General features: G+C 38.9%; 4 protein-coding genes across 4 annotated transcripts; 3 read left to right on the forward strand and 1 right to left on the reverse strand.

The window, feature by feature from the left end:
• The first annotated feature begins 716 nt into the window (after positions 1-716).
• On the forward strand, positions 717-7095 carry LOC146377555 (casein kinase II subunit alpha-like). The gene is made up of 15 exons (XM_084944285.1): positions 717-808; positions 1527-1618; positions 1949-2025; positions 2227-2355; positions 2449-2560; positions 2655-2756; positions 2847-2897; positions 3009-3068; positions 3181-3264; positions 3377-3487; positions 3602-3703; positions 5031-5131; positions 5223-5371; positions 5470-5559; positions 6241-7095. The coding sequence occupies exons 4-15, from the start codon at positions 2255-2257 to the stop codon at positions 6354-6356; spliced, it is 1179 nt and encodes a 392-aa protein (XP_084800411.1). The 5' UTR covers positions 717-808; positions 1527-1618; positions 1949-2025; positions 2227-2254; the 3' UTR covers positions 6357-7095.
• A 3080-nt stretch (positions 7096-10175) lies between these two features.
• On the forward strand, positions 10176-15226 carry LOC146377556 (serum paraoxonase/arylesterase 2-like). Its single transcript, XM_084944802.1, has 9 exons — positions 10176-10300; positions 10384-10454; positions 10544-10599; positions 10771-10933; positions 11330-11456; positions 11630-11833; positions 11922-12003; positions 14253-14381; positions 14496-15226. Exons 1-9 carry the CDS (start codon positions 10224-10226, stop codon positions 14655-14657), a joined length of 1071 nt encoding a protein of 356 aa, XP_084800928.1. The 5' UTR covers positions 10176-10223; the 3' UTR covers positions 14658-15226.
• Positions 15227-16872: 1646 nt separating this feature from the next.
• LOC146377557 (serum paraoxonase/arylesterase 2-like) lies at positions 16873-20982 on the forward strand. The gene is made up of 9 exons (XM_084942887.1): positions 16873-16985; positions 17220-17287; positions 17499-17554; positions 17653-17818; positions 19091-19214; positions 19531-19731; positions 19978-20059; positions 20609-20737; positions 20821-20982. The coding sequence occupies exons 1-9, from the start codon at positions 16903-16905 to the stop codon at positions 20980-20982; spliced, it is 1071 nt and encodes a 356-aa protein (XP_084799013.1). The 5' UTR covers positions 16873-16902.
• Positions 20983-21212: 230 nt separating this feature from the next.
• LOC146377558 (potassium channel subfamily K member 5-like) lies at positions 21213-24700 on the reverse strand. Its single transcript, XM_084942886.1, has 5 exons — positions 24260-24700; positions 23615-23726; positions 22252-22418; positions 21998-22166; positions 21213-21917 (listed from the first exon to the last, which is right to left on the reverse strand). The coding sequence occupies exons 1-5, from the start codon at positions 24440-24442 to the stop codon at positions 21214-21216; spliced, it is 1335 nt and encodes a 444-aa protein (XP_084799012.1). The 5' UTR covers positions 24443-24700; the 3' UTR covers position 21213.
• Positions 24701-27857: the final 3157 nt, after the last annotated feature.

Raw genomic sequence — 27857 nt, forward strand, 5'->3', positions numbered from 1 at the left:
CTGTTTGGCGATTCCACCGTGATCCTTCAAAGACCAATAGGTTCCTTTGTCTGCAGAAACCTGGGCAAATGTGGAGGAAACACTGACTATTCATGTGATAGACAAACATGGCATGTACATTTTCACAGTTTCAAAATTCCCTAAAACTACACATTTTCCTTGATTTGACGCACATCTGTGGACCTAAAAAAATCTCAATGAATGAAGGTCATATTTGAGTTTTATTTTCGTGTATTTTGGGTCACTTTAAGAAAAGTAATCAAATTTCAACCTTAAATGATTACATTTATTATTTAGGTATTTTCCCGATGTCAGATGTGAAAATAACAGTACTGAATTAAGTAAACCGTTTGTGATGCTCAGATAAATATAGGCATAGGCCTTGCTTAAACCCACACTGGGGAAATTCACTTGTTACAAAAGCACAAGGTACAGGAAGAAAAAATGAATTAGAGATATATTAGAAAAAAATAAAAATAGAAACAAAATAGAAACAAGAAAGCCAAAATACAATATTATGCACACAGTAATACATTTATTTATATTCATACATTTACTTGTTTTTAACAGATGGGATGTTTTAGTCTACTTGTGGAACCGAACACTGAGTTTTACATAAACTAAAAAGCTTTAACTACAGAGACGTCCGGATCAAAGTTTCCTCCTCTAGCGAGACCTGTTGGTGGCAGACTGAGTTACAGTCTCCCTATGAAAAGGAAAAGAGAGAGCGCCCCCTGCAGGAGAGGCTGTTCGCACTAAGCTCTTGATCTCGAGCATCGCCATATTGACGTCCCAACAACGCTGAGAGGTAATCGGGTTATTTAATCGCAAATATTCGTTGGTTTAGAGCTATTTGTGGGTGCTCTGCACACGAGGAAAGGCTATGGATAAGTAACACAGCCGCGACGCCATTCTGCTGTTCGATCACAGTGATTCAAGGGTGTTTTTTCAAGGCGTTGTCAGCCAGTTGCCTCGCCAGCCAAGCTGGCTATTCACTCCCCTAGCTTGTTAGCTTAGCACTTTTTAGCTTTAAGAAATATATTTTTTCGAAGCTTTTTGTGAAGTTCCACTTTAATAATGGCCAATTGGAAAGTCGTTTTACTACTTTAACGCAGAATTATTATTTTCTTTCCGTTACAGACCCATAGTGTGGTCGAGAGCTTGTTGTGACTTTGTACCCGGCTTTTTTTACTCTGCAGTTGGCGAAGCTAACGCTAACTAGCATGTAAGCCAGCTGCCCGGCTATCTCTTAGCTCCACAGTAGGCCTTGTGGGGCCACAGAAGGCTTGTGCGCACATTTCACCTCTTCATCAAAGTATTAAGCGGGCAAACTGGCTCCAGCTGAACGCGTGTCTCGTAGCAGATAGATCATTTGTCGACTGGATGCTCCTCGTGTGCTCGTAAATTTGACATAAGCTTAATAACGTTATATAGTGGTTGGCGTACGTTGGCTAGCACACTGCTCGTGTTTTCCTGATTGATACTGTTGATTTTAATTAACCTACATTTCTGCCCCGTTTCAACAGGAGATACTGGCTTGGTGTAGCCCCCAGTGATGACTGTATTGAACCCCGTACCTCCTGATTAGACTGGTTGGATGCCCCCATTTAACATTCAGGTTGCTCCATTTTATACGCCAGCACATTTCCACACACTAGACATCCCCGGGCTATCCTTAGTTTTGTTTAAACGTGTCTGTTTTACTTTAAAAATGGCTCTGTTTTACTTAAGATATTATTACTGCTCTTCTGTAGCGTGTGGGGAATATTCACATTTTTCTTTTGAAAGTTTTAATCAGGCTGCCATTGAGAGAGTCTAAATATGTCTTAAACTTTTTGCTACACGTTGCTCATCATTTCTTCCTGTAATATTTAATAAATGCCCAGAACTGGTATTGTTTTTAACAATATATATATGTGTATATTTTTTTGTCTGTTTTCCTATGTAGCTTACTTACCGTAGAGGCATTTCAGCCAACTTTGTTTCAGTTCACCTTTCACCATTGTCCTGGAGGAAACCTCCCAGGTATGCTGTGCTGTCTTATATTTCAATATTTGGCCAACATTTTATATACAAGGCTGTTTATAACAGTTGGAATGCTAAACCAGTACTCAAAAATGCTTATGTAACCATCAGTATGTATTTGTCTTGCACATTTGTGCCCCTGTGATCTTTAATAGAGCTTTATTGTATAATTTCATTTGTTCTTTTTCTGCCTCATCTCAGGAGATTTAGAGAAGACCCTTTGTAGAATATGTCTGGCCCTGTTCCAAGCCGCTCTCGAGTTTACCCTGATGTAAACACACAGAGACCTCGGGAATACTGGGACTATGAGTCCCATGTTGTTGAATGGGGGTAAGGAAAAGGGGTTATTGTTGGTGACCTTGGTTTAGTTTTTTTTTTTCCTTAGGGTTTTAACTCTGACTTTTAAATTTTTTTTTTCCCCAGCAACCAAGACGACTATCAGCTAGTCAGAAAACTAGGGAGAGGCAAATATAGTGAAGTGTTTGAAGCCATAAACATCACAAACAATGAAAAAGTGGTCGTCAAAATACTGAAGGTATGGATGTTTATCGATTGATTGTTGGTGGATTTCACTTTGTCACTTCAGTTGAGATTTTATAAGCCTCATGAGACCTCGTCCCTGTCCATAGCCTGTTAAGAAAAAGAAAATCAAGAGAGAAATAAAGATCCTGGAGAATTTGAGGGGTGGTCCAAATATCATCTCACTGTTAGATATCGTCAAGGACCCTGTGGTAATGTTCTGTTTTTCTACTTAAAATAATTCAAGGCTTTTAAACGCGAAAGACTTTTTACAAAAACACACATTTCCCTTTTTCTTTTAGTCACGGACCCCAGCTCTGGTGTTTGAACATGTCAACAACACAGACTTCAAGGTAATGATGTTGTGTTTTCGTGGACTGCTAATTTTGAAATGTTAATCTTACTATTTTTTTTCCCCAAACTGCCTCTAATTTGTTTTTTGTTTTTTTTTTATTCTTTTACAGCAATTGTATCAAACTCTGTCCGACTTTGACATACGGTTCTACATGTACGAAATCTTAAAGGTAAGCAGTTTTTCGTACATGGGATTGCACCAGCTGTTCTGTTATATTGGAAACGTCAGATCAATATATATCTTTTTATTTATTTATTTTTTTAATTTTTTTTTAATGGCAGGCTCTGGATTACTGCCACAGTATGGGAATTATGCACAGAGATGTCAAGCCACACAATGTAATGATTGATCATGAACATAGAAAGGTATTGTATTATTATGTTGGCTATTGTCATTATCATTTGTGGTTCACACCAGCTTTGGCTTGTAGCCCGATACAGTTATTGCAGCATATTCTGACTTGTTCTTCTTGTTCAGCTCCGTCTAATCGATTGGGGTTTGGCTGAATTCTACCATCCAAACCAAGAATACAACGTGAGAGTGGCATCCAGGTACTTCAAAGGACCTGAACTGCTGGTAGACTACCAGGTGAAACTCTTTATATTACTATCTGCATGTAGAGGCAAATAAATGTCTGTGTTCAATATATAATCAAGTCAGGAAGCCACTTCAATCCAGTGCCCCTCTTTATATTATTTGTAGATGTATGACTACAGCTTGGACATGTGGAGTTTGGGTTGCATGCTCGCCAGCATGATCTTCAGGAAGGAACCTTTCTTTCATGGTCATGACAACTATGATCAGGTATGACCTTTTTTTTGTTTTTGTTCTTTAAATATAGTCTTGTCAGTGTGGTCAGGGACCTTATGGCCAAAATAGAGCTGCAGAGCTTTTTTTCCCACAATACAGATATTTTTATTTTCTACACAGTCACACTAGTATTCTCAGAGCAGGCGCTGGTGTCATCGTAACCTTGTGTAGAAAACCAGCAGCGATTGCTTCAGGGTTTGTTTATTCTTAACTTTGTGCCAGCGTGATGTATTAAATGAACCAGGAAAAACCAAGGGTGCAAGACGTGACGACATATCTAAGGACGTACATCATGACACAGTTTAATCCCGTCTGTAATGTCAGTTATGTTAGGAGCTTTGCTTATCTACACTAGGACTAAGGTCAAGACGCTAAAGTAGTCCATTAAATTGAAGCCTAGCATCAAGTCCTCTTTATTGTAACTAAATAGTTAGGATCCTTTATTGAACCTCTCTTATAAAACGTTAGTATTCCATATTTGATTATTTGTACATTTTAGCTTTTGATCACCTGCTAATGCAGTTTTCAGTTGTAATTATCAGCATTAATTCATCTAGCGTAATTACATTTCTTGAATTATAATATCAAAATGCAGCGAGCGACAGATGATTCATATCGGTATTTCTTACTTACTGAAACAGTCGTAGCATTTCAAACCAGTTTAAGGGTCACAAGGTTGATTCATATACTTTCAAAGGAAAAGCTATCATAACGATGACTGTGCTACGATTAGTTAATCATTTCTCTAGATGCTCCACCCAGTTGAAGTAAACCACCATCGATAAATAGGAAACCTTTGGTCTTTGCTAATAAAAAATAATGAATCACAGTAAAAGGTTAAATTACATGTTTATTCGCGTGGGCTTTTATTTTCTGGAAATATGTGTGACTGATAAGAAAATCAACTACTGGAACTGTTTTTTGTTGGTATGATGTAGCAAATTTTCATTATTTTTTTTTTTTCATCATTTTATATTTCATGTGTTCACTTTGTACTACTTCCACTCTGTGCTCACATGTTTTTGTTTGGTTGGTTTTTTTTAAAATAAAAATAACGTCTGATTCTTAAATAATTACTATCATCAGGTTTTTAAATTATTTTCTTTTAAGCGTGCTTTGATAAGTTTTATGATTAAAAGCAGAATGAACAGAATGAGTGTCAAACATGCCCAGTCTTAATATAACAAAATGTGTAGTCCTGTATTTGTAATCTCCCACCATTAATTATTGGTCTGTACACACCATGGTCAAACAAATGCTTCATGTAATCCAACTGCTTTTTTTTTTTTTTAATTATTATTTGTATTTTTTTGTTTTGCAGCTTGTGCGAATTGCAAAAGTACTTGGCACAGAGGACCTGTATGACTACATTGACAAGTACAACATTGAGCTGGATCCACGGTTCAATGACATTCTGGGAAGGTAAAAGATCATAGCTGCTTGTTCATAATAAAGCATCCATTGAGTGTTTTGGCTTATGACTAAGTCTCAATGGCCAATTTTTTGCCTCTAGGCATTCCCGCAAAAGGTGGGAAAGGTTTGTGCACAGCGAGAACCAGCACCTAGTCAGTACAGAGGCTCTAGACTTCCTTGACAAACTGCTGCGTTACGACCATCAAGCCCGCCTCACGGCCAGAGAGGCCATGGATCATCCTTACTTCTGTAAGTCTTGTATTTCCTGTCTCTGCATGTATTGCTTTTTTGGTTGTTTTTTTTTTTTTTAACATTTCGTGGTTGCTTACATACATGTTTGTTCTCAGATCCCATCGTAAAAGATCAGGGAAGGGGGGCCACTCCTGGAGGGATGGCTGCCAGCTCCACTCCAGTCAGCTCCTCAAGTATGATGGCCGGTGAGTAATCTTGTTCAAAGTGACATGCACTTACAGACAACAGTCTTGCTAGCTGCACGATGCTTTTGCAAAGAATTATCTAGAAGACAGATGACCTCTGTTAGATATCTATAATTAGCCCTTTACTGTAAAGTAGAGGTGTGACTTTGTTGACTTTTTTTTTTTTTTTTTTGAAGGAGCACCTGACAGTGGCTGCAGTTAAAGTTATGCACTGGTGTTAAAAAACATTAATAAAGTACATCACCATTTAGAGCTGTGATTTTCTGATTAGTAATGTGGCAACATTTCTTATAGATTGCATCAGGTAACTTTGGTACATAATAATATCGGCTGCAGCTGCGTTTAAGCCATGCTCTGCAGGAGTTGCTCATATTTACTTTTCTCAGAATGGCACCTGGACAGCTTCACACTTTTTCCTTTTGAAAATAGAAAAGTTCAGTTGAAACAAATTGAAGCAACCTAACAGCATGTGTGTGTACGAAGATGTGTACTGATTGTATATTATAACTATGGAACATTTTGAAAACACCTGTATTATTCTAGCTGGCTTGAACTTTGTGATTATGAATATTTTTACTTGTGATGTAAGATCCAGCCCATCGTGATGCCCGTTCTTTGATCTCCCTCCTTTCTGTAATTGTGCATTTTCCGGGTGATTAATGATCCTTCTTCCTTTCCTAGGCATCACCTCAATGTCCTCCACACAGCCCATGGCTAACATTGCTGGATCACCCGTCATCCCCGCCCCCAACACCCTGGCCACACAAGTCCCTGCAGCCACCGGGGCCCAGCCCTGAAGCCACTTCCTCACCCTTGTTTATGTGTCCCACGGCCATGACCCACGTAGCTCTAACTACGACCCAGGGCCATGGCTCCCCCTTTTATGTTGGAAAAATAACAAAGAAGATTTAAATTGCTTTTCACATTCAGTTATATTTTGACACCTGGACTTGACAGAAATGTATTGTTGCACCTGTCAGAATTATTAGAAATTAATTTGGGTGTGTTACTTGACAATGCTATTGTCTAGAAATCCTAATGAGATGTAGACCTGAAGAGAATGGATAATAAAAATTTATTTTGTATGTTTCAAATATACAGTCTTGCTCTTGAAACTGTTTGACGGGGATCCTGCTGTATTACACTGTGAACCTTTGACACGACTTCACGAAACAAGAGTCAGGAATCTGGCGCGCCCCACCCAACAGCGCTCGCTGGTCGCACACGATGTAACGTGCAGGAGTTGTAGGTGTTTTGAAGTTGTTAGACGCTATCGTTCTTTAATTGGACTTTTTGTAGATATTCTACAGTTACTGTCAGGTTGCATGCACCCAATGCTGAGTTTCACAGGGTCAGTAGTTTGCCAATTTTATGTTACTTCACTTCTGTATGTGTATGTATGTGTTCATGTTTGTTTTTTATGAAGTCTCTTACACATGATTTTGATTATAGACAATTTTGTAACTTTTTTGTTTTATGTTGGGAGGGGTCATCACCTACAGAAAACAACTTCAAAAATAAACAATTTAAACAGGGTTTTGCAGGCCCTACATGTTATTGAATATACATCTGTACATCAGGCTGGTCATGTAGGTATGCTTCAATGAATGGAAACACAATAGTCATTGTTTACTGCAAGAAAAGTTTACTTGAATGAATATTTACACCTAATATTAGGTTTCCTTTAGATGGACTAGTGGATATAGGTGTGTTTTTAGAATGTAAGGGTTCAAAATACCTGACGACAATCTCTGTGTGGGAAAGAAATGAATACATATGTAATCGCTCACACACACCCCTTGAGATTATTTCCGTATTCTATTTTTCTTATCATTTGTCAGATAAAATTCTCAGAACCAGGTAGAGCTGTTCGAGCTTGTAGAGGACCACGCCCTAGTGCAAGCGTGGAATAAAACAATGAATTAGGCTGGGATTTCTGACTATCGCAGGCCATTCTGTTCATGAAAAAAAAGAAAAAACATCACCAGGCTGCTAATTTTGGAAGCTAACCCCATGTTTTTATAACTGGCAATATCTTATTTTTAATATATGATTATTGTGGCTAAAAGAAGTCACTTTAGTCATAGTTTGGGTAGCTGTTATTAAAAAAAAAAAATAGAGAAATAGTCCTTTTTTTCAGTCCAGTTACACTGAAAATGTGAATGAGTGGCGATAGAAGGCTTTTAAATGGTTATCTTCACTACTGGTTCAAAAACAGCCTAATGCTGAAACCTTGCATTGGGAGGAAGGTTGTCCAGATTACAAAAGCAAACATTAGTCTCCAAACTGTGGTGTGAGTGCAGATTTTTCAAAGGCCAGGAAGAGAGAGAAGTTTAGCAAGCCATTAGTGCAGGGAGCATGGAGAAAGAGAGTCACACCTGATGTATGAATTCAGAGGGGTCTGTCAACTCGCTCCTTTTTGCTATGTCACTAGTTAAACTGACACTTCACAGCAGGCCCAAACTATCCTCAGGCTGCTCAGAGGCCACCACTTCCCCCGTGGACCTGAAAACCATAAAAACTTCTCTACTTCCCTTTACCTACTACAAACCTGCTAAAAGCTATATATGAGATTTATTGACTAGCTGACCTTAAGAAACACTAGTAAAACTATCCAATGCCATAATTATACACAACTCATATTCACATTACTGTTAATTAAGACTTCTGTGTGTTTGCTTGCTTGTTTTTAATTCTGTCTAAAACGTGGGAAGGACCTGCATTCACAGCCCTGATCATGCTGTAACCAACAGCAGTAAACCTGAGAGTGAGTCAGCATGACTTGCATAGTCACCGGCCACTTCATTAGGTACATCTTGCTTGTTCTGGGTTGAGCCCTTTTTTGTCTTAAAATTCTATATGGCATAGATTCATTAAGGTACTGGAAACATTCCTCAGAGAGTTTTGCTTTGTGTTGACGTGAGAGCATCACGCAGTTGCTGCAGATTTGTCGGCTGCACATCCGCGATGAGAATCTCCCATTCCGTCACATTAAGTTGCTTATTCATTTGAGATCTGGTGACTGTGGAGGCCCTGTGAGTACAATGGACTCATTGTCATGTTCAAGAAACTGTTCGGCATGGTTTGAACTTTGTGGCACGGCACATTATCCGGCTGGAAGCAGCCATCAGAAGATGGGCACGCTGTGGTCATAAAGGGATGGACATGGTCAGCAACAATACTCAGGTAGGCTGTGCCAGTTAAACAATGACTCGAAATGTGCCAAGCAAACATCCCCCACACCCTTACACCAGCAGCAGCCTGAACCGCCCATACAAGGCAGGATGGATCCATGCTTTCATGTTGATAATGCCATATTCTTTCCAGTTTCATGTGTTATACCAACAACTGATTAACTGCCAGAAATTGTGTTTTTTATGTGTAATCATTTTGCATATTTTAGTAAATAGACTGTAGTCAGCAGGATTTATGAAGAGTTTATATATAAAATAAAGAACGATCTGTTTAATCTTCATCACTCTGTGTGTTTGTAGCTGCATTACAATCAGTCCAATCTTCTTTTGGCTCATAAGATATCTTTGCAGAATGGTGGGGTTATACTTGTTGCAATTTCTACTGCAATCTTGGCCAGATCTTTCTTGAAAAAGACATTTTTAATGTCAATACACTTTTTAAACCTTAAAATGACTTGATATCATTCATGCATTCAACAATTACTTCTTGGGACTGCACCTCTTCTTAGCTCACAGGTGTGGCAGCCAGTAGTGTAGATTTAGCCCATGTGCTTCAGTCTTCAACATGCTGTGTGTTAAGAGATGCTCTTCTGCATACTTTGGCTGAAACAGGCGTTTATTTGAGACATTCTCCTCTGACTTCTGAGCCATTTTCACCCAAAGAACTGCTCCTCACTGGATAGTTTCTCTTTTACAAACCATCCTCTGTAAACTCTAGCGATGGTTGTGTGGGAAAATCCCAGCAGTTAGTGAAATAATCAGGCCAGCACCAAAAACCATGCCGCTTTCAGCCACTTAGATCACCTTTCTCCATCATTCTGATGCTCCGTTTCAACTTCAGCAGGTCATCTTTACCAGGTCTACATTTCTAAACGCACCGAGTTGCTGCCATGTGACTTGCTCATTAGCTGTTAACAAGGGGTTAAAAATGTGTATCTAATGAAGTGACCAGTGAGTACATATCCCCTTACAGAAAGTGAAATTTACTAAAAGATGATCCCATACAGGTGCACTGGATGTTCCCAGAGGGCTCACAAAGGTACATATTACACACAAAGGTGACTCCATTGCATGTGCAGAGTCAAGAGGCCAAATGTTAATCATGAGGCAACTCTGCTGGTAGAATGTGTTTAGAATATTAGGAACAAACCTGCAGGCTGTGTGCACTTCACTGTCTACTAAGGGCAAAACATGCAGTGAAGCAACATCTGTCAACTTTCAAAATACCCAACTTTCATGCGCACAAACAACATAGATCTGTCTTTTAGATGCCAACTCTTTGGATCTACAGCAAATTTACGTGTTTATCAAATTTAGAGATTCACAATGCGATATATATAAGTGATGCATTTCTTATTTCACATGGTAAGAAGCGGTATTTCGGATTGTCATGAATGCAGCATTTCGGGAACGCCCCGCTGTTGCAGTTTTTAAGTCCGTTTGGAAACCTTTCCCCAACCAGATTTCAAAATGGGAAAGCTGGCATACATTTCACTTTTTGTAGCTGCCTTGTCGGTGCTGTTAGGAGAGAGATTTATTAGCCTCAGGTAATACAAATAGCGTTCATGTCGAAGCACTTTTGTGCACTCGGACTGTTTCAAAATAACTTTTTTTAATGCAAACTCTGCAGGAAAAGGTGCCTTGCTACTAGAGAGATCGTCCCGAAACACCTCCCCAACTGTGTTGCACTCAAAAATCTGGGTAAGCAAACATGCAAGAAAATGCAGCCGATACTTTGATGCAGACTAGAAACCAGAAAAATTAACAATATGTGAATATTGTGCTTTTAGATTATGGATCGGAGGATATAACGATCCTGGAAAACGGGCTTGCCCTTATCAGCACTGTAAGTTGTTTTTGCTGTAAAGCAGCCAAATCTCCACCTCCTAGGTTAACAGTCTTAAGGCCCATAGCAGTCGTGTGGAATAAGAATGTTAATAACATCAGGAATTTATAATGTAGCTAGTGTTATTACACTTTGTATAATTACAGTATTTTTCATGCTTTGTGTGTGCAGGGTCTGAAGTTTCCTGGACTGCCTTCCTCAGATGTGCCTGGAAAGATATTTCTGCTTGATCTACAGGATTCTCAGATGAAACCAGTAGAGCTCCGCATGCCAAGGAACTTTGATCTTGACTCTTTCAACCCTCATGGCATCAGTGTATACATCGATCCAAGTGGTAAACAACCCTACAGTTCATATGCGTTTGCACACATTGCATGCAAGTGTCCACAGAATGGCATCTGGAAGGCAAAAAGTCTGATGTCCTCGATTTGAGTAAACTTTGCAATTTATTGCTCAACTTAGGGCACTGAGGACAATGTTTACTTTTTTCTTTTGCTTGTGTGTGCTTGCCAAGCATGTGGTCAAACCTGCTGTGATACTTACAGGTAGTACCATGTAAGTACAGTAAGAATAGCCAGGCTTTTCATGAGTGTGTTTGCAAAGCCTAGTGATAATTTTCTTTTTATTTAATTTCAAGTTCTGCATGCTCCTCAACTTTGATACAGTCACACACACACACGCCTTATAGACATTATTTTTGTTCTCTGCCTTTCTTATTGTTTTTTTCCAGATAGCACAGTCTACCTGTTTGTTGTCAATCATCCTCAACAAAAAAGCCAAGTGGAGCTATTCAAGTTTGTGGAGGAGGACCGTGCCCTAGAGCACCTGAAAACCATTAAACATGAACTTCTCTACAGGTAAAGTAATATGACAAATTTCTGTTATAAATGACATTTGAGATTTACTGAATAGTCAGCCTTAAACAATATTTGTGCAACCATCTCATGTCATAATATAGTTCCATACAAATCATGTGTATGTTAATGTATAATAACACGACAAAACATTTTTTGTTTCCTTTCTATTCTAGCGTAAATGATATTGTTGCAGTGGGAGTGGATAGCTTCTATGCAACAAATGATCACTATTTTAACCAAGAAATCCTGAAAGTATTTGTGGAGCCTTTACTGCCTCTGACATGGGCTAATGTTGTGTACTATAGTACTGAGGAGGTAAAAGTGGTCTCTGAGGGTTATTTCTTTGCGAATGGAATCAACATGTCACCAGACAAAAGGTAAGAATGATCAGGAGGCCCTTGCACACAGTTACATATGTTTCAAATATCTGAATGTCTTTATTTTAACGTTCTCTCTCTTTTATAGGTATATTTATGTCGTAGAATTGTTTGATCAAAAAGTGCACGTGTTAGAGCGGAAAGAAGACAATTCATTGGCCAACGTCAAGGTAGCTAATAAAACTGACTTACCACAACAGTGTGGAATTGCTTTTTTGACAGTTTTATAAAAATTTAAATCCATTGAAAAATACTTTGATAATTTATCAATATTTTTTAAATAATATTGCTATATTTACAAAGTCCCTTTCGGTTCTCTTGCCACAAGGGATTCGTGTCTGTGGCTTGAATTGAACTAAGGCTGAACCATAAATTAATTATGGTCATGATAAAATCATTACATAAAAATTCAATTTAAAAAAAAAAAAGGTGTTTTTTTGGTGTTGTTGTTGTTGTTGTTGTGTTTTTGTTTTGTTTTTTTTAATTGAACCTTCTAACTAATTTATTTAAAAATTAATATAAATTTGCATATATGAGTTTTAACTTGAATCATTTTGGCATATCCAGCATTTTTTCCCCAAATTATTGCTTAAAAATTTATTGTTCTATTTATTTAGTGTAAAAAAAGTCATGTGTTAAATATATCTACATTTGGTGTTAAAAGAAAATACAAACGCTGAATATGCTCACTGCAAGTACTTGCAGAGTCAAACTCTTAGATATATATATATATATATACAGGGAGTGCAGAATTATTAGGCAAATGAGTATTTTGTCCACATCATCCTCTTCATGCATGTTGTCTTACTCCAAGCTGTATAGGCTCGAAAGCCTACTACCAATTAAGCATATTAGGTGATGTGCATCGCTGTAATGAGAAGGGGTGTGGTCTAATGACATCAACACCCTATATCAGGTGTGCATAATTATTAGGCAACTTCCTTTCCTTTGGCAAAATGGGTCAAAAGAAGGACTTGACAGGCTCAGAAAAGTCAAAAATAGTGAGATATCTTGCAGAGGGATGCAGCAGTCTCAAAATTGCAAAGCTTCTGAAGCGTGATCATCGAACAATCAAGCGTTTCATTCAAAATAGTCAACAGGGTCGCAAGAAGCGTGTGGAAAAACCAAGGCGCAAAATAACTGCCCATGAACTGAGAAAAGTCAAGCGTGCAGCTGCCAAGATGCCACTTGTCACCAGTTTGGCCATATTTCAGAGCTGCAACATCACTGGAGTGCCCAAAAGCACAAGGTGTGCAATACTCAGAGACATGGCCAAGGTAAGAAAGGCTGAAAGACGACCACCACTGAACAAGACACACAAGCTGAAACGTCAAGACTGGGCCAAGAAATATCTCAAGACTGATTTTTCTAAGGTTTTATGGACTGATGAAATGAGAGTGAGTCTTGATGGGCCAGATGGATGGGCCCGTGGCTGGATTGGTAAAGGGCAGAGAGCTCCAGTCCGACTCAGACGCCAGCAAGGTGGAGGTGGAGTACTGGTTTGGGCTGGTATCATCAAAGATGAGCTTGTGGGGCCTTTTCGGGTTGAGGATGGAGTCAAGCTCAACTCCCAGTCCTACTGCCAGTTTCTGGAAGACACCTTCTTCAAGCAGTGGTACAAGAAGAAGTCTGCATCCTTCAAGAAAAACATGATTTTCATGCAGGACAATGCTCCATCACACGCGTCCAAGTACTCCACAGCGTGGCTGGCAAGAAAGGGTATAAAAGAAGAAAAACTAATGACATGGCCTCCTTGTTCACCTGATCTGGACCCCATTGACAACCTGTGGTCCATCATCAAATGTGAGATTTACAAGGAGGGAAAACAGTACACCTCTCTGAACAGTGTCTGGGAGGCTGTGGTTGCTGCTGCACGCAATGTTGATGGTGAACAGATCAAAACGCTGACAGAATCCATGGATGGCAGGCTTTTGAGTGTCCTTGCAAAGAAAGGTGGCTATATTGGTCGCTGATTTGTTTTTGTTTTGTCTTTGAATGTCAGAAATGTATATTTGTGAATGTGGAGATTTTATATTGGTTTCACTGGTAAAAATAAATAATTGAAATGGGTATATATTTGTTTTTTGTTAAGTTGCCTAATAATTATGCACAGTAATAGTCACCTGCACACACAGATATCCCCCTAAAATAGCTAAAACTAAAAACAAACTAAAAACTACTTCCAAAAACATTCAGCTTTGATATTAATGAGTTTTTTGGGTTCATTGAGAACATGGTTGTTGTTCAATAATAAAATTATTCCTCAAAAATACAACTTGCCTAATAATTCTGCACTCCCTGTATGTGTGTGTGTGTGTGTGTATGTATATATATATATATATATATATATATATATATGTTATATATATGACTCTATGATAAGTGTGTAATTGCAGTCTTTCCTTTGACATTTAACCAGTCTGTTGCTGTGGGTACACTCTGTGACAACGTCGAGGTTGACCCTGAAAATGGTGACCTTTGGTTAGGCTGTCACCCTAATGCATGGAAAGCTCTCATGTTTGACCCCAAAGACCCACCAGGATCAGAGGTCTGGTGTTTCTTCTTATTTGTGTTTCTTTTCTCACTATATAACAGCACATGCACCCATTTGTAGAGATTGATCTGATTATGTTTATTATCTTATGATTTTGTATGTTTGCAGATCATCCGTATCCAGAATGTTCATTCTGATCAGCCTGTGGTTACACAGGTGTATGCAGACAATGGACATGTGATCATGGGCTCTTCGGTAGCCGCTTCGTATGGAGGGAAGTTGCTCATTGGCTCTGTGTTCCACAAAGCCTTGTGCTGTGATTTACACTAGACGATGAAAGCAAACACTGCCACTCACTTTAACACATGAGAGGGGGGGGGGGGAAATCTCAATTCAGGTGTATAAAAGGACAAAAAAAAGGGAAAACAAATATTTGTATCTGTTCTCAACTGGGACAGTTTATACTGCACTGCGTTCAGCCTACAAAAGTGGTATTAGACACAGAAATGACTGAACTACCAAGATATTTGCTTCACTGTTAAATAATTGGAACAATTATGAAAATAATGTTTTTAATTTGATAATTTGTCACTGTCTGTATTTGGCTTTAAATAAAAGGTGAAATGTGAACTTTAATAAATAGATTTGTTGTGGTTCCACAATGAAGTTGTCCACTGTGTCCCCAGTAAGTAAATGCACATTTGTCAACATGGGGGGAAAAATGTTATTTGATCCATCACCCTTTTCACAATCATCCTCACCCCATGAGGCAAGATCTGGCTTGGAGCTCCAGAGCGAGGGCGATTGATGGTCATTTTATATTTCTTCCATCTACAAATAACAACACCAACACTTGTCACCTTCTTGCTGATTGGATGGAATTAAAGAAATAGATTCTGTGGACAGGTGTGCTTTTTGTGATTGATTGCTTGATTGAGTGTTTGTAATCTATGTGCCATATGGGTGTGCAACCATTCGGTGGGAGCCAGAATTCTTCCTGGGTTTTAGGGGATCATATACGTTTTTCACTCAATGACGTGCAGGTCAGTTTTAAAGTTGTATGTAGTGTGGGGTTTTTTTGTTTTGTTTTGCTTTGTTTTTTTTGGGGGGGGGGGGCATAGACTGTTTATGCCTTTGTAAGTGACAGAACTTAGGAATTCAGCAGGGAATCACATAACTGTTTCTCCCACTGTATACACACTGCCCCAAAAATAAAGAAAGAGATAAAGGAACACCTTTTAATCAGATTATAGCATCACATCGCTTCTGGGATATTGATTAGGTCTTGTTAATGAGATTAAAAACAGGTGCACTAGATGGACAACAGTAACTAAACTTCATGAGGGTGGCCTGAGGGCCCGACGTACTCTAGGGGAGGGGGGATCCCTCAGGACACCATCCATCATCTCATTAGCAGGATGTCCCAACATTGTCTATACTGATATAGATTTCACAAAGTTGTCCTTAGGCTTCTCGGTTATTCTCTCAGAAAGTTAATGAACATGATTGGTATTCTGAGTACTGCATTTTATAAATTGTGCTTGTGTGTTGATATTATATTATACTTTATCCACACATAATATATTGTAATAGTGTTTGGGGTGCTGTGTCTTCATAAAATTATATTAATTCAAAAGACATTTTTGCAGATAATGAATTTTTCAAATAGACTTTCCTCTTTTTGTAAAATACTAAATCTTGACAATATTTAATGTGAATAAATATTGCATATCTCTTTTTATGTATAAGTATGTATATTTAATTGGTGATTTACTAGTTGTTTTGCAACATTTCTTTTATGTCTTTTTCAGATGTACATACTTACTAAACAAGACACCATGGTGATTTTTATTTACCCTTATGCAGAAAGCAAAATACACATAAATATTGAGAATCTTCTTATCGGAACAAACTATCACCAGTTCTTCGGTTCACAACTGCATTTTATTCTTTTAAAAACAATTAATAACTATGTTTATTTCTAATAGCACAAATATATATTTATTATATTTGTAAATGATTGTATGTAACTTGTCTGTTCCAGCTGCTTACCTGTTAATGTTATAGGGAAGGTGGTTGTTCTTATTCTTAAACTGTACATATTATTGTTGTTGATTCTATTTGTGTGCAAATAAAACGCAACAGAAAAAAAAAATACACCGTGATTTTTTTTCCAACTGAGATTTGATGGCAGCAGTGCACATGTATGTGCGGTGTGTTCGGATACAGTGTAGCTTTTAGGTTGTGCTGCATAAATAATCCATTATTCATATACCGTGTGTAGCCATGCATTTATATTCACTAAACTTTGTTTCTTTCTTTGGGCAATTATTTTATGTTATAAATACCCTAAAATAAATGCTACCTTGACTTGTTACAAGCAACAACAACAACAACAACAAAAAATCCATGTTTTCTTTTCTTTTCTTTTTTTGTTTTTTTAAGTCTTAGCAGCTGTTTCTAATTTTAACAGATCAAACTAATTTTAGCACTCTGTCTCCATCTTTGGGGCAGTTGTGTTAATGCACATTGAAAATCATGGCACTTCCATAGGTAACCCCTGACACTTATAAACATGGCTGCCATGAAGAAAGTACTACTTGCTGTTGCTGTTGCTGCCTTTGCAGTTTTCAGTGGACACAGGTTCCTGAAACTGAAGTAAGTTCTGTTCCGACAAGAAAATCTGACGTCATATGTCGCATTAAATTTGGGGATTGGCAGCACAGATTGTAAATGTTCACAGCTGTTGTTTGCTAAAGCACGTTGAAGTGTGGCCAATGTTTTCATGGAAAGACTTAACAAATGTATCCTTGGGCTTCTCGAGCAGACTTTCAAACTGTAGTACTGATTTGTACTGCTTCTTTGTAATGGCTCTGTAAACTTCTTCCGCAGGGAAATCATGCTTGCTTCCAGAGAGATTCCAGTGAAACACCTCAGCTGTCATTATTTGCAGAATATTGGTATGTAATCTTTGTATTCATGCTCATATCTTTGTTCTGGGGTTTGCATCGTGAAAATCACGTTTAAACTGCGTTTAACATGTGGCATTAGCTGAAGGGTCTGAAGTTCACACAACTGTCTGTAGAGCATGTGTCACCAAGGCATGACATAAGACTGTGCTCTCTGTAAGAACTGAGAATGGGAAAAATATTTATTGATTTGTTTGTACAGAATATGGGGCAGAGGATATCACAATACTGAAAGATGGACTGGCCTTCATGAGTACGGTATGTTATTAATTTCATGGGCAATTGTTTGTGTGATGACCTCTTGAGCAAAGCCCCACATTTAGAAAAGTTTCTAACATGTAGTGTTTACTGCTCAGGGGTTGAAGTTTCCTCGATTACATTCATTTTCTGATGAACCAGGGAAAATGTATGTTTTGGATCTGCTGCACCCGAAACCCACTCCAGTGGAGCTGCAAATCAGCGGAGAACTGGACCTCAGCTCGTTCAACCCACATGGCATTAGTGCATACACTGATGAAGCAGGTGACGTACAGACCAGATAGAGGATGGATGAAATAATGGCATCAAATTTGTTATTATTTTAAATAACAGAAATGTATTCAGGTCATTTTTTTTCATTGTACCTTTATGCACCCATTTTTGGGTATGCCAGTAATTCTGGACTAAATTACATGAATGGGTCTTTGAGTGGTGACTATGTGCATTCTGTCATAGTACATTTAGGGCAGTATACCTTACACTGTTACTGTGACTTATAAATGAACTAAAGTCATCTTGGTTAAGTCTCTTCAAGCTTTGCACATGTAGGTTTTGGAAATGTATCTAATTTTCCAAATGGATCTTCCCAGACTTGTTCAGGAACACGTCTGAAGCTCCTCTAACATTGTCTTGGCTGTAGTCTTTGGTTCTTCATGCTGAAGGTTCTCCATGGCCATAGGCTTAAGACTTTTGTACCTTCATCCAAGTTTTCTTCAAGGACTTGCCCCTTGCTTCTGAACAACACCCCCTATAGCATGATACTGCTAATATCTTTCACTGGTATTAGCTCGGTGATGTTCACCGTAGTGTCTAGTATAAATTTTGGATTCATCTGGCTAGTGATTATGTGTTGCATATCCATCTGCTTTATGAAACATCCTATTGTGTGGACCAGTCTTTTCTGGAATATTGTCTAAAATAAGCAGAATACTTTGTATCAGCAGTGTGAGATGCCAAAGGTTAAAGGCCAGTGACAGTGAAATGCATAAAGAAATTTGGGGCCTTATGTTTACAGCTATATTATTAATAATTTTAATTAATGTAATGATGCAAAAATGATCAGTATTTTCGTTGCCTTTATTCATTTTACTTGATAACAGGTTTTGGACAAATGAATAAGAGGAGACAGTTGCATTACAGTGTCCTTGACACATATCTGAGATTTTCCTATATGTGCCAAAAACATCTCTGTGTAGTAAAAGTGAGTTTTGTGAGGCTTTGATATTTTGTCTGCATTTAGTTTGTCCTCTTACTTAAGCATAAGTTCCTGTTGGGTCAGGCTATAAAAAAGTAAATTGCTCCTTACTGCTTTAGGGAAGGAAAGAAGGTGACAATTTACTATGAGTCTGCAGCCTAAATTGGTGTATGTGTGTGCGTGTCTGCTTTTTTTTTTTTTTTTTTTTTTTTTTTTTTTTAAACAATAACAAGCTATTTTAGTTGTTTATTTCCCTGAGCACAAACATGACTGAAACACTAAGGGAAACTTACGTTTCCTCCACACAGCAGGGTTGACAAGACTTTTCTTCTTCTCTGCAGATGACTCTGTGTACCTGTTTGTGGTCAATCACCCTCATCACAACAGTCAAGTAGAGATCTTTCGTTATGTTGAGGAAGACACACTTGTGCACATAAAAACCATCACCCACCCCTTACTCCACAGGTATGAACTGTATGAGAAACCTTTTAATGCCTTATTTATTGGGGTGGCTGTGGCTCATCCCATCATGTCCAGCCTGTGTGCCAAATGTCCTTGGGCATGATACTAACCCCAAGCTGCTCTCCGATGCATCCATCAGAGCATGAATGTATGCAAATATTAGATAAAAAGCATAGGAAAAAAAGTGCTTGTGTGACTGAGGCACGTTTTATAAAACGCTTTGAGTGCTTGTTAGAGCAGAAAAGCATTATATAAGAACCAGTCCACATTTTACATTTAACAAAACGTCTGCATCCATTTTTTCCCCCATGTTTTTCAGTGTGAATGACATTGTTGCAGTCGGAGTGGAGAGCTTCTACGCCACAAATGACCGCTACTTTCACAGTGATGCACTTCTGCTTATTGCTGTCTTTATGGACTTAACCTGGTGTGACGTGGTGTTCTACAGTCCACACGAAGTGAGGGTGGTGGCCGATGGTCTGCGGTCCCCAAACGGCATAAACATATCTCCTGACAAAAGGTTAATCTCAGTTCGTTACACCAATCACCGATCATGTATGTGTTGATTGAGTTAAATATCTGTTTTATTTCAGACAGAAATACAACAGAAATAACAGAATACATTGTAAATTAAGTGAAGACATCGAATTGTCATCCACATCTCTATATAAAACACAATTTAGATGCTTGAAAAGGAGTGGGATGAGCTTTACAGTTTGTTATTGTAACATGATTTTTTTTTTTTTTTTTTTTTTTTTAAACACAGGTACATATACGTTTCGGATATTATGGATCATAACATAGATGTTTTTGAAAGGCAAGAAGGGGAACAATTGAGGTACATCAAGGTAATAGTGTTTTGTATTCTAAAGTCAGAAAAAACAAAAACAAAACAACAACCCAAAACTCTCATATCTGCGTGCTAAATATGAAGCTAAGCCCAGCCTAGTGTTGCAGTTTTTACCCCTCAGCCGTGAGAGGTTGAGGGGGTATTGTCATCACCCCGTCCTGTGGGCAGAGTGGATGCCCAAGTGGAGAACGAGGTGACGTACGATACCTTAGGTGAATCTAGTAAAAACGAGTTTGAATCTCAATGACCTCGAGGTCAAAGATTAACTTTACTGTAGCCTAGAATTTTAAAAATGTATACCATAGGTACATCTGCTAGTAGGCTGAGGGGTATCAGTGACAGCTGCCTGTACATTTTTCATAATACTGTAGCTTCATATTTAACATGTAGACATAAAAGTAGCACTAATCGTTTTAATTTTGCTGAATAAAAAAGCAGTTCTGTTGCAAGAGAAAAAAAAAGGTTGGATTGTTGCTTTAACGTCATACACAAGGACAGAATAATCAGGTTTTATTTACAGCATGTAAATAACATGTGATGCTTTCAGTCTGTAGCTGTTGGATCACTTTGTGACAACATCGAGGTGGACCACAAGACAGGTGACGTATGGCTGGGTTGTCACCCAAATGCCATGAAGTTTTCAAGCTATGATCCTGAAGATCCACCTGGCTCTGAGGTTAGTTTGTTTAAAAATAAAATAAAATAAAAACATTGCAGCTAGATTTTTACCTATTCATTTTATGAATGTGTGTCCTTCAGGTGCTCCGGATCAAGAATATTCACTCAAAGCAGCCAGTGGTGAGCATGGAGTACGCGGATGATGGCCATGTCCTTATGGGCTCCAGTGTAGCAGCTCCTTATGAGGGAAAGTTGCTTATTGGCTCTGTTTTCCACAAAGCCTTATACTGTCTTCTAAAATAATGCCACTGATCACTGTTGCTTAATGAATACAAATGTTGTAACGGGATGAAAGAATTAAAAAGAATTATTAAACATGTTTTTTGCCATTTATAAAAAAATAAAATAGTGACCTTGTAAGACAGGAAACCATTCGACTGTCAGCTTTTGTTCCTGTCGATGTCATATGCAGTGTCATTTCCACATTTTGTTCTCTCGGTACATTAAAGAAGCATACGCCTTTGGACAATTCTTTTACCCTTTCTCATCGTTTTCCAACAGCAATTCTTCTTCAGCCACCTTGGAAATCCTAAACCTAGTCTCCCCCCCATCAGGATGCTCTATAGTTTCCTCTTCTATTTTGGCAGGTCCACTGAGGGCAATATCACAATCTTCTGAATCAGCAGCACAGCTGTCCTTTTGTTCCTCGTCAGTTTCCACACGCACTTCAGGGTCCCCCATGCTTTCTTGCAATAACGGGAGCATCTCGTCTTTTGTGTCATTGTCCCCTTCGGCCTTTGCATTGAGGAATACTTCGCTGATACTGATCATACGTCTGCGCCTTGGAGAGTGCTCCAAGTTGTGGATAGAGGTGCCGTGGAGGTCACTGCAGCTCTTTGAGCGATTCATTTTGTCTGCTGGCGCTGGTTTGTGTCTTTTCATTCCAATCTCTTTTATGACAGTATTGTAGTCTTCCTCCTTTTCAGATAAGAAGCCAAAGATGTCAATAGCGTTGGGCTTTACATTTCCATGTGGCTTGTCCTCTAAAGACACTAGCTCCTCATGATAGAAGTTTCTGTGCCTGCGTTTTTGCCATTTTTTCTTTAGTACTTTGGAAGCGTCAACTACCATGTGGACATTCCAGCTGAAGAACAGGGACAGCCAAGCTAGGCCCATGCAAATCCATAATTCTTTACCTACTATGTAGAGGCGGGGGTAGTTTATGTCTGGATTTACGCCTAAAATGAGAGTTATGGGCTGAAATTACTTGGATATCCTCAATTCAGAAATGCAAATTGTGCCAAATGTAAAAACCTACCTGCCACATAATCTCCAAAGCCAACTGTTGTGAGTGTGATGAAAGAGAAGTAGAAACCTTCTAAGTAGGTCCATTCTTCCATGGACATGAAAACAAACGGTGGAATCACCAGATGCACCAACAGCCCCCATAGAAGGAACAAGGCTATACAGGTATACTGGACTTTTTTCTGACAAAACGGAGGAAAAAAATATATTATTTGACATTGAAACTTCATAATTTCAGATAAACACTAATTGTTAGTCAGACCTTACCACTGATATGCCTTTGTCTATCATCACCCCAGACAGACGCTTGGCCCGGTCTCCAAAGAATGAACCCAGCTCACTTATCCATACCAGACACAGAGGGATCCCACACAGACCATAAAGGATGCAGAAAATACGTCCACCTTTTGTCCTGGGGGCAATATTACCATAACCTGTAGATACAGTGAGAAAATATTCAATCACAGCAGTCCATGATGTGATAAGTATTTTAGGAAGATTTTCCTCTTCTGTTTGTTCTATCAGGGTCATGGGGAGGGCTGAAGCCCATCCCAGCTACCACAGGGCGAGAGGCAGGGTACACCCAGGACACACTGCCAGTCTGTTGCAGGGCTAACACAGAGAAAAACAACCATAAACCCAACAATCATGCAACCCTCTATGAGCAAGCACTTGGCAACAGTGGAAAGGAAAAACTCCCTTTTAACAGGAAGAACCTTCAGCAGAACCAGGCTCAGGGAGGAGCAGCCAACTGCTGTGACCGGTTGGGGGTGAAGGGAGGAAAATAGGACAAAAGAAACACTGTGGAAGAGAAGCACAGATCAATAACAGCTAGTGATTAAATCCAGGGTGGTGTATAAACACATAGTGAGTTAAAAAAAAACAACAAAAAACAGTGTATCATGGGATGCCCCAAGCAGCCAAGCCCTGTTGCTGCATAGCTAAGGGAGTATTCATGGTCACCCGATCCAGCCTAATGATAAGCTTAAAAGAAAAAAACTTTCCTTTTTGATAAAGTGTAATCTAAGTGTAGGAAAAGTAGGGAGGGTGTCTGTCTCTCTGTTTTCCATATATAAAGCAGGAAAGTCATAGAAGACTCTTGAACTAAAAAACAATGAGGATTAGGATTTACCGTCTCAGTTATGCTCAGGTTTCTCTTTATAACGTTCTTTATTGGACATTTTGCAGGAAAACTCCAGTGCACAAACATTTCAGATCCAAATCACGATAATTTCCCAACTTTTGGGACAAAGCATTTCCTGTTCTGAAACAGTCACAGCATCAGAGTACCCATAGCTTCATCCCTGTAGTAACTGTTGTGAAGCTTATAATGTGTCTTATAAACAAACAATCACAATTAGGCCCAGAGAAATGCAGCTTTTAGTCATGAGGCATCGTGTTACATGAATATTATCCCAGCCTATCCAGCTTCGAATATGAGAGGCGGGGTACACCCTGGACACATCGCCTGCCTGTGGCAGGGCCAGACATGTTGTTAAAGCAAGTCGATTGGGCGTTCCTGAGTCAACCCTATTGCCAAAGAAATGGCAGCAACCAGAAGAAGAAGAAGAAGAAGTGAGTGCTATTACAACATGAACATGAAGTGTGTCAACTGCTGAGTCTTTCATACCTATAGTGGTGACAATGGAGGCAGCGAAGATGGCAGAACTCCCCCAGTCCCACGGACTGCGATCCTTATCCCCGGAGATCGCCACGCCTTGCCCGGCAGCCTCTGATACTACCTTTAGAAAGTTAACACAATCAATCAGTCCCAGAAAAAAAAACATAAATCTAATACTTCTGCTACTACTTTACTTATTTATTTGTAACCGAATAACTGGAAATATTTACAACTCCTTATTCTTCTCAAAGTCTTAACTAAAGGCTCAGGCTACCGACAGGCACGCCTTGTGCCAGCCTTTATGTTTTTGTTCTGTGCTTGATGTTGCATGCCTGCTCCACACCCAGCGCACACATCAGTGTTTTGTTTGAAGTTTCACAACTTTTCTGTGCTGTTAAATAAGAGGATTTTCACTTCCCCCGCTCCCTCTGAGAATGTTTAGCTTGATAGTTACTCTTTACACGTTTGCATTTCTGTTCAAAATCACGTAAAACTGGTTTGATACATCCGGACATGTGGAGGCAACGACATTTTCCTTTCCTTTCTAATGTCCACGCTGGATTGTAAGGTAAGCAATACAGTATGTAACGAAATGAAGCCTCTGTAAACAAAAGCTCGACTTGTTACCTTTACATAGAGATAGGTTCATCATACCTTCAGTATCTCAGTCAGATTCTCTTTAGTCAAGTTAAATTTCTTCAGAATGTCTTCCTTTTCTTTGACATAGAGGTCTCTGGCTGATTTCCAGTTTTCTTCTTCAAAAATTTGGAATATTGCGCCTCCAATCGACAGATAAAAAATTATACACGAAGTTAAAAGCGGACCTTTATCAGCCATATTAAAGTCATAACTTCAGTCCGAGCACGCTGACTAAGTCACATTCCCGCAGAGGGCTGTCCTAACCCTACCTGGCCTCTTCCTGGTTAACATAATGGGTTCACAGCTGGGATGGAATTAAACTCAGAACAAATAAAAAACAAAACATATACATGTAAAAATATATGTATGTGTCTTCTAATTAGATCAAGTATAGAAAGTCTTAAAAAAAAACCCCAACAACTCAAAAAACCCAAAACAAGCGGCCCTGAGTTACTTCTGTTTATAACAAGAAGCACTACGACAGTACACACCTCCGCCAAGCCCGCTCACTCTATGGGCAGGATCAACTTTTAAGGGAATAGTACTGTTTTGTTTCTTGTTGTATGCATTCATTTTGTTTTCTCTGTTCTTTTGATGCACTTAAATGTACTTGACATAATTTTGAGTGTAATTAGTTTTTTTATGCGAATATAGTACATGTGCATAGTGCGTCTGATTGTGTAGTATTTTTTTTTAGATGTTTAGTAAATATAAAATGAAAAAAGTTTTTGATCACAAATTTATTAGGGGTTGGTCATAATCAGTTAATGTGATATTATAGGTTACGTTCTGTATAATGATAATACACACACCACATTTATAAGAATAATAGCTTCTAAGCTGTTAGGCTTTCTTAAAAAATGTGTTTATTTTTGTTGCTTTCTCTTTATTTTAGAGATCTTTATCAATAGATCTTTAAGTTGATCTTGTAGACCTTGCTGAGTGTACGTCAAATTTTAATAGATTGTTAAATTGACCTCCCTCTTTACCACTACAAGGTTTTTCTTTCATTTTTTTTTTTAATCAGAATTAATTCAAAACATATCGAGCTATGGTGTTGACAGATTGAACGACACGCGCGCAAATATTACCAAAATCATAACCTTCTTGTGGGGGAAGTAATAGCTAAAGTGGAGAACTAAAACACAAAGTTATATTATCTAACCACTTGCGCTTTAATGAAAACGTTCAGCAGGGGGCAACATGACTTCATTAACGCCGTTCCACAGTGTGTTTAGGGAAACGGTCGCTCTTATCTTGTGCAGGAGTTAAATGTTTCCACACTGGGCGGATCCTGGCTGCTTTGTGTGATAATAAGGGTTGAAATATTTGCATTTGAAAACTAAACTGAATTTCAAGTTTCCTTAAATTTATAGATTACAAAAATCGAATCTCAATCCAAGCTTCTTTTTTTAATGTTTAAAGTCGTTTGAAGTGAATGTTCCACTCCACATCACTGGAGTAAATCTATAAGGCCGGGTATGTTATAATATCCTGCTGGGACAGAGCCAGCATAGACCTCTGGGCTTTAGGTAACGCAGAGACAGATGCTCCAGCTGCATCAGCTGTTAGATTGAGGTCTATTGCACCTTTTGGGATTTCACTCTGCATTTTTAAAGAAGACATCCCAGGTCATCAAAGGGAGGGCTGATTTAGTACTCTGTGCATTCACTTACTCTAGGGGACCAATGCAAACCCATGACAGGCCGTGACAAGAGGGAGCCATTTATTTATTTATTTGTGTATTTTTAGAGGACACACAATAACACATGAGATCAGAGGTACAAATCATGCAGTAACACAACTTTTATTAACTCCTGATACATATACAGAAACACGTCTCAGTAAATATAAAAGTTCCTTGGTGACTGTAAATACCACCATTACCTGCACTCTCACACATGCATGCACAACAGCGCCTCTGTGTGGAGTCAGCTGTAAAATAAAAACAAAACACACACACACACAAATAGCTCTAGTGACTTATGATATCACATTGAAAGTTTCCAACAGTTTACTAGAAGAAGCTGTTCAGGTACTCAGGCCCTAAAGTTGTCATATAGTTGGCAGAGCAGCCCCGAGTCAGTCCCCTCAGCAGTGCCGCTTACACTCATCTGTAAAGACAGGCTCAAACAAAAATGTCTTTGCGTGTGAGAAAAAAGCTCAATCTTTGCTTTACAGACTGTGTGAGAACTAAATAAGAACCCCGTGAGGATTTTGAGCAAAGCTCCCACCTCTGATCTCCACCCATCACCAGTACTTAGTGCTTCGTCATTGTGGCTGCGTCACCGCCTCCCTGTGGAAACCCCATCGATACTTTCCAACTAGTCTTGAAGGTAAACACCGGAATTATCGCAGCAAGCTGAAGGTGGAGAAGACGCACAGAGGAGACTGCTACGTGTTCAGGTATGACCCGCGGTCTCAAACACTGCTTGTGTTTAGGTTGCACACCTTTTTTTCCCCTGCCAGAGCTTTTCGCGGCGTGTTTTCTTCACGGCGGTGGTTCGTGAAGAGTTCACTGCAACGCATTTAGAAGGATTATGCGAGGTCAGGAGTATTTGTGGTAAGGAAAACAAAAAGATAAGTAGAACTGCTGACCTACTGCAGTAATATGACTTCATAACAAGAAAGAAAAATGCCCACAAATGAATGCAGAGGTGTGTCGCTCCCAGTACCTCAAAGCTCCCGGGCCCTAAATACTTTACATACTTAGCATAATAGGAAGAATGCAGGTAGCAGCAGTGGTGTAGTAACTGTGTAAAAACTCAACGCCTGTTTGTTAATGTGGAGAAAAAGAAGCCGAGAAAGAAAACATTTGGTGATGTAATTACTTTGAGCGGACAGCTGATAAGTCACCTATAACCAGGCCCATTCCCCTTCCTTTCATGTGCTTCAAATGATGCTAGCACTGCATGCTACTTCTTAACAGGCAGTGCCATTTATTAATATCATGTATAATATTATTGTCTACCTCAGCGTTTAACTAAATCCTTAAAATCTGTACTGTTTAAACAGAAAAGTGTGTTTTTATTTATTTATGCACTTTTGTCCCCCTCTCCCTCTTTCTGTCTTGAACTGGTCACTCCATCTGCGACTGCGCATGCATTATGAAATGACCATCTACGTGGATATAATGTGAGTATTATCCCATTTAATTTGAATGAAAGGCATTCGTGCTGTGCTTTGTGAGTGCTCTGCTGAAGCCCTACAATGATTTTTTTTTTACCCTGTCACGTGCACCAGTGATGTCCTCCTAATGCACCTGAATGCAATTCATAGTTAATGCAGAGTGTTTGTATAATTAAATAGCTGCACAGATGCATTTCACTTATATTGAGGAAGCATTTCCCTAAAGACGTAGCTCATCAAGCTTTAGAGAGATGATTAAATATTCATTTATTCATTATTTCTATTTTAAACCATTCACTTTGGGTTCAGACTTCAGACTCTATCAGTATTTTTTGGGGTAGTGGATGTGAGGGAAGAGTCAGCTCTGACACTTTCTTTCTATCTGGGAAAAATAAAATTTGGGGGTTAAAAAAATGTTTTAGAATTGAGAAGATTGCTTTTGTTAAGGCTTTGATCTGAAAAGGCTATAGTGTACTTCCTGTCA

This window comes from Perissodus microlepis, chromosome 11 (genome assembly GCF_051167445.1).
Source record: "Perissodus microlepis isolate ML-2025 ecotype Zambia chromosome 11, ASM5116744v1, whole genome shotgun sequence".
Lineage (NCBI taxonomy): Eukaryota > Metazoa > Chordata > Actinopteri > Cichliformes > Cichlidae > Perissodus > Perissodus microlepis.

What these genes read in the sequence shown, in the direction of transcription:
- LOC146377558 (XM_084942886.1), bottom strand. Translation starts at nt 24,442, where the DNA reads ATGGCTGATAAAGGTCCGCTTTTAACTTCGTGTATAATTTTTTATCTG. An exon ending in ATCTGACTGAGATACTGAAG is followed by an intron (nt 23,727 to 24,259) that starts GTATGATGAACC and finishes AACTTTCTAAAG; the next exon opens with GTAGTATCAGAGGCTGCCGG. An exon ending in TAGACAAAGGCATATCAGTG is followed by an intron (nt 22,167 to 22,251) that starts GTAAGGTCTGAC and finishes CCGTTTTGTCAG; the next exon opens with AAAAAAGTCCAGTATACCTG.
- LOC146377556 (XM_084944802.1), top strand. Translation starts at nt 10,224, where the DNA reads ATGGGAAAGCTGGCATACATTTCACTTTTTGTAGCTGCCTTGTCGGTG. An exon ending in ATTCATTGGCCAACGTCAAG is followed by an intron (nt 12,004 to 14,252) that starts GTAGCTAATAAA and finishes ACATTTAACCAG; the next exon opens with TCTGTTGCTGTGGGTACACT. An exon ending in AAGACCCACCAGGATCAGAG is followed by an intron (nt 14,382 to 14,495) that starts GTCTGGTGTTTC and finishes GTATGTTTGCAG; the next exon opens with ATCATCCGTATCCAGAATGT.
- LOC146377555 (XM_084944285.1), top strand. Translation starts at nt 2,255, where the DNA reads ATGTCTGGCCCTGTTCCAAGCCGCTCTCGAGTTTACCCTGATGTAAAC. An exon ending in TCAACAACACAGACTTCAAG is followed by an intron (nt 2,898 to 3,008) that starts GTAATGATGTTG and finishes ATTCTTTTACAG; the next exon opens with CAATTGTATCAAACTCTGTC. An exon ending in TTGATCATGAACATAGAAAG is followed by an intron (nt 3,265 to 3,376) that starts GTATTGTATTAT and finishes CTTCTTGTTCAG; the next exon opens with CTCCGTCTAATCGATTGGGG.
- LOC146377557 (XM_084942887.1), top strand. Translation starts at nt 16,903, where the DNA reads ATGGCTGCCATGAAGAAAGTACTACTTGCTGTTGCTGTTGCTGCCTTT. An exon ending in TCATTATTTGCAGAATATTG is followed by an intron (nt 17,288 to 17,498) that starts GTATGTAATCTT and finishes TTGTTTGTACAG; the next exon opens with AATATGGGGCAGAGGATATC. An exon ending in ACCCACCCCTTACTCCACAG is followed by an intron (nt 19,215 to 19,530) that starts GTATGAACTGTA and finishes CATGTTTTTCAG; the next exon opens with TGTGAATGACATTGTTGCAG.